Consider the following 5,219-nt stretch of genomic DNA (forward strand, 5'->3'; position numbering starts at 1 on the left):
TATTCGGTTGTTTTTGCTATGTCTATTAACATAGAACCCACTTACCCACGACAAGTTCAATTTACAGGAGATAAAGAAGTAGGCTAAACATGGATACACTATTGTGAATGCCAGAAAGATAAGATTTTACACTTTGACGCAAGGCAATTCAGAAATTTCAGAAACGTGAAGTCACCAGTTTTAGAAGGAAATGGCATTTCGTTGTACTGAAAAAAAAAATGCAAAACAGTATGTGCATACCACACTTTCAGGAACTCCTGGAGGGGGTAATGAAAGATTTCTCGGTGGTGGTGAGCGAAGATAAGATCTCTTATCAAAACGCCATTCCCCGATCTTACCATAAGTCAGCTCACCCTACATTTTTACAAGATAATCATAAACAAGCTATCATGAGAAGCTTATAAAGTTACAATTTTGTTGCAGTAATAGAGAAATACTACCTCTGAACTGCAAAAACGTCTTTTATTTAGTTATGAAAGTAGTAGATTTTACAGAACAATGGCAGGCATCTTCAAGATGTTGACAGATGTTTAAGGTTAAACAGCAGTCACCTTTAATGAATAGTCACATCCGTAAGTATAATGGATGATGAATGTGTTGTCTGATTTCGCGTCCCATGGAGGCTGCAATGAGAATTAATCACATATTTGATGATATGAGCTGCCACAAACAAACAACGGAATAATCTATCAAGTGGCAGAATTACTATGCACCTGAATCATGAAATCTTTTTGGAGGCTGTGGTGCACACCATGCAATGCACTTGCAACAGCATATGCATACCTATAAATATGATAGAAAGGAGCTCCAAATAAGTCTCGCGCATGTTAAGTCAATAGGTAAAAGTATATAGAACTGTACTGACATTTCCAAGACCCATCCAAAAGCTTTGTCTGTCTCCACATCCTCTTTCATTTTTAGCGAAACATTCATCCAGGTTGGAGCAATCTTCTCAAGCTGGGCCTTAGATATTTTGAGGACATCCAAAATAGGATAAAATTGTCATGACAGGTGAGTGTACTGAAATAGTACTTACTAAAAGCCCTGTTCAAGAATTCATCCGATTAACTAGTTAACTTGCCGATTAATCCCTACTCATAGGGTCCGCGAGTAGCCGATTACCCGATAAATCGTCCGATTAATTGATTAAATGGCCGATTAACTTGCCGATTAGCCTATTAATCCCCTATCACCAGCCGACCGAGCAGATACCAGTTAACGATTTCCTCAACAATGACTAAAAGAACAAAGTTTTGGCACATTATGCCATCTTGGCATCTAGTATAGCTGAACCAGTCATGGTAACAGAAGTATAAAGCTTAGCACAGCTAAGTATTCTACTACTAATCTTCTCACAAGAGAAGAGATGTACCTTCTGGATAATCACAGGGGAGTTGCCAATAGGATCAATATTTGAGACAGGACCTTTTTCTTCTGGAAAGAACTTCCTTAGTATCTTCTCATTGTCAGTTGGTTTGATGTAGAAAAAGGGAAATGCGGCAGGTTCTTCACCGTGAGCTAAGTTTGGCAAAGGCTTCACAAAGATATGATCTGGCTCAGCCATAAGTATATAACTGCAAATCGTTTTATTAGGAAACCAATGAACCTAAATGATCCAGTAAAGACAAACAAAGAACAAAAGGAAATATGCTTACTCCTCCTTGATGTTCGCCTTCTGCAACCATTGGACAAATGCCCAGGGTCTATTGAGGACAATGTAACCCTGAACAAAACATCATATTAGCAAAAGCTTCAACTCCACAAATGGTAACAAAATGGAATATCCAAAACCTCACCCTGTCAGCGCCTTCAGGGAGGGGGTCAACAACTAAGGTGGGTATCTCATCCATCAAACCGTCCGGCTTTCCAGAGTGAAGGATCCGCGTGAAGCCGCCCATATCCGAGCCAGGCCTGACTCTCATCTGCTTGTACCAGTAGTACATTATCCGCGACTGCCACTGGCTGTACAGCGCATCCGTCGCCGTAAGGGCGACGTGGAACCTCTTCGACGGGTCCGAACCAGACCCGAAGGCGACGGCACCGCCCTGATCGCCGCCGCCGAGCAATTTGCGTGGCCCGTCTCCGCTTCGGCTGTGGCCCACCATTGTCAGGAAGTTGTAGGTCGCGAAGAAGCAGCCGACCGAGATGAGGATGAGCAAGAAGGAAGAGGCCTTGCCGGCATTCTTCCTCCCGACGATCATCGTCGACGCTCCGATCCTACAAGGGGACAAGGGGGCGGGTTGCGCCTCGGGTCCCGTGGGATCACAGCAAAAGGTGAGCTCACCCAGTAAAGGGAGAGTCGGAGGCCAGGTGGTTCGGCGGCGCCGCGGACGATTGAGGGTTTAGGGGCTCCCGATTCGGCTCGTTCGTGCCGGGGAATCGGATTCGGTGGATCTGAGATCGCGGTCAACCCCCGACACCGCAGAGAGCGCCGGGAGTAGCAGGAGGTGACTACTCACTTCTACTCACGACGAAGGGGGGGAGTGACTCTTCGCCGGCCGCCTCCGCCCGGGATGGTTTCGGCGGCGGCCGCGAAGAGCGCCGACCTCTCTCCGGTAAGGACAAAGGAGTGGTGGTGTAGGCGTAGGGGAAGGAAGAAACGAGAGAAGCTCGTTACGGCGATGTGGTAGTAATAAACGCTGTAACGGGTAAGAGCGCATGTGTAACCAACAGTTATTGTTTTTTTCCTTTAAAATCAGGTGGATAAAATGTTCCATGGTACTTGGACAGTTTGTTTTTTTTTCTTTAAAAAGTTTTTTTACATAATAATAAACTAGAAAAAGTTCGTGTGTTGCAGCAGGTGAAACAAACTCTCGCACACCTCTAACAACCCATCCGTATTGCCACTTCTCTTCACTTCGTGAGTCATCCCATGTGAACTTGTAATGATGGTCAACACCAAATTTGGCCGCATCATTGTCATAGGCGCGGGAGGAGCGGCCACCGGTGGAGGCTCACCGAGATGGATGAGCAGAGGCGTGAGGCGGCATATGTGAGGTTTTGGGGAGGAGTGTTTCTCATAAGTTTGGCACATATGTCACAAATGTTTTTTAGCCCAAAATAGCACACATATTACTAATCTTGACGAATTTAGAACCGGTGCTTTTGGCAGCTTAAAAAATAAGTTGCTCCTTCTTTAGGTTTTTTTATAAGCCGCCCCTCTTATTCATTGGATCTTCTAAATTAGTTATGGAATAACTAATTTAAAAATTTCAACATAATTAGAGGGCGGCTTATTTTTTAAACTAAAGAACTAGCCTTATCCAAATTTAGTCTAGAAGAATTTTGTTTTTATTAGCCCACTAACACCGCATGTCATCAAAAAAAATTGTTAGCCTAGATGATTGATTTAATCCAACTTTTATTCAGAAGAGTTCTGTTTTTGTTAGCTCATCACATCGTGTGTCTTTATTCCTTATAGCATCTACGGCCGGGCGCCCAAACCTACCTCATACATCCGGGCAGATCACCCGGTCACTGGCCGGTCATGGAATTTTGACCGAGACGGGCGCCTCAAACGCCCGGACTGATCGGCGCCCCTTGAAAGCACACTTGCTTCCTTGGTGGTTTTGATAATTAATGTCATACATATTATTGGACTAACACTTTTATCTAGTACATTTCAAATAAGTTCAATAGTGGCATGGCAAGGACATGAAGATGTGGACCCCTTCAAAATCATAAGGACAAGAATTGGCATAGCTACAAGACTCTACCCTTTTCGTTAAGTGGTCCAAGATCACATTGAGTCCATAGAAAAAGTCAATACTATTAAAAGGGATGAGGTTTTGATCATGACTCAATTGCTAAAATGCTTAGTGATATTACTCCACGAATCCTCAAACACTTCTCCACATTTCATTTATCCAAACCCCTAAATGTCCATCTCGGTCCCACCGATATCTTCCCGTCCGTACCCACCGAGATGAGCCCATACACTGCTACATGTCAAATCCTAACTTTTCGGTACAACCGATATGAGTCTCGGTCTCACCGAGATGGCGTAACCAAGTTTCTATGATGAAGTTGCTTCATTTCGGAATTACCGAGATGAAACAATCGAAACTACTGAAACGAGGTCTTGCCCTAGCCATTGCACTTCGGTCACAACGAGGTGTACTGTTCATTCTCACCAAAACCTCCAACATTTGAATCTTTTGCACTAGTCGGTCTCACCGAGAATTCTATCCGGTGTCACCGAGTTGGGTTAAAGACTTGTAATGGTTGGATCTTGGGTGTGGGCTATATATACCCCTCCACACCCACTTATTCTCTAAGAGAGCCATCAGAACGAACCACAAATCTTACTACTCATTTTCTGAGAGAGAACCACCTACTCATGTGTTGAGATCAAGAGATTCCATTCCTACCATTTCAACCTTGATTTCTAGCCTTCCCCAAGTTGCTTTACATTCAATCCCCTTTCCACCAAAGCCAAATCTATGAGAGAGTGATCGAGTGTTGGGGAGTTTATCATTTGAAGCACAAGAGCAAGGAGTTCATCATCAACAACACTGTCTATTATCTTTTGGAGAGTGGTGTCTCCTAAATTGGTTAGGTGTCACTTGGGATCCTCCAAGATTGTGGAGTTGAACCAAGAAGTTCGTAAGGGCAAGTAGATCGCCTATTTCATGAAGATCTACTCGAGTGAGACTAGTCCTTTGTAGACGTAAGCTATGATGGTATAGGCAAGGTTGCTTCTTCGTGGACCCTTCGTTGGTGGAGCCCTCCGTGGACTCGCGCAACCGTTACCCTCCGTGGGTTGAAGTCTCCATCAACATGAGTGTATGATACTACCACCTATCGGAACCACGCCAAAAATCACCATGTCTTCATTGCGTTTGAATTTCCATCTCTACCCCTTACTTTCACACTATTGCATGCTTTACTATTTTCGCTGCCCTATGTTTAGAAATGCATGTGTAGGAAGTCTTGGTGATATCTTAACTAGTGCTAAAACCTGCCTAAATTACAAGAAAACCAAAAACCGCACCTTGGTTAGTTAAGAGTCCATTCACCCCCCCCTCTAAACCTATCTTCTCCGATCCTACACCCCTCAAATCAAGCCCAAATATGGGGCGGATATGGAGACCCTTGAGTATTCTACTTATGATTTGAAAGGGATAAGTCCTTCTATATGCACACATCGGATATATACGGAAGAAGGGGCTACACCGGTGCGCGAATATCAAAGGAAGCTAAATCCTAAAGCGAAAGAA

At 44.0% G+C, this 5,219-nt stretch overlaps 1 protein-coding gene across 1 annotated transcript; it reads right to left on the reverse strand.

Annotated features, from left to right (window-relative positions):
* Positions 1-240: 240 nt before the first annotated feature.
* On the reverse strand, positions 241-2,639 carry LOC125529384 (hydroxyproline O-arabinosyltransferase NOD3-like; the record flags this gene model as incomplete). Its single annotated transcript, XM_048693798.1, is given in 7 exon segments — positions 241-354; positions 552-623; positions 714-783; positions 866-963; positions 1,373-1,574; positions 1,656-1,723; positions 1,797-2,639. Coding segments are annotated over 7 exon segments (1,029 nt in total), but the record flags the coding sequence as incomplete, so codon positions are not given.
* Between the last annotated feature and the right edge of the window lie 2,580 nt (positions 2,640-5,219).

Source organism: Triticum urartu, unplaced genomic scaffold (genome assembly GCF_003073215.2).
Source record: "Triticum urartu cultivar G1812 unplaced genomic scaffold, Tu2.1 TuUngrouped_contig_5567, whole genome shotgun sequence".
In the NCBI taxonomy this organism is placed as follows: domain Eukaryota; kingdom Viridiplantae; phylum Streptophyta; class Magnoliopsida; order Poales; family Poaceae; genus Triticum; species Triticum urartu.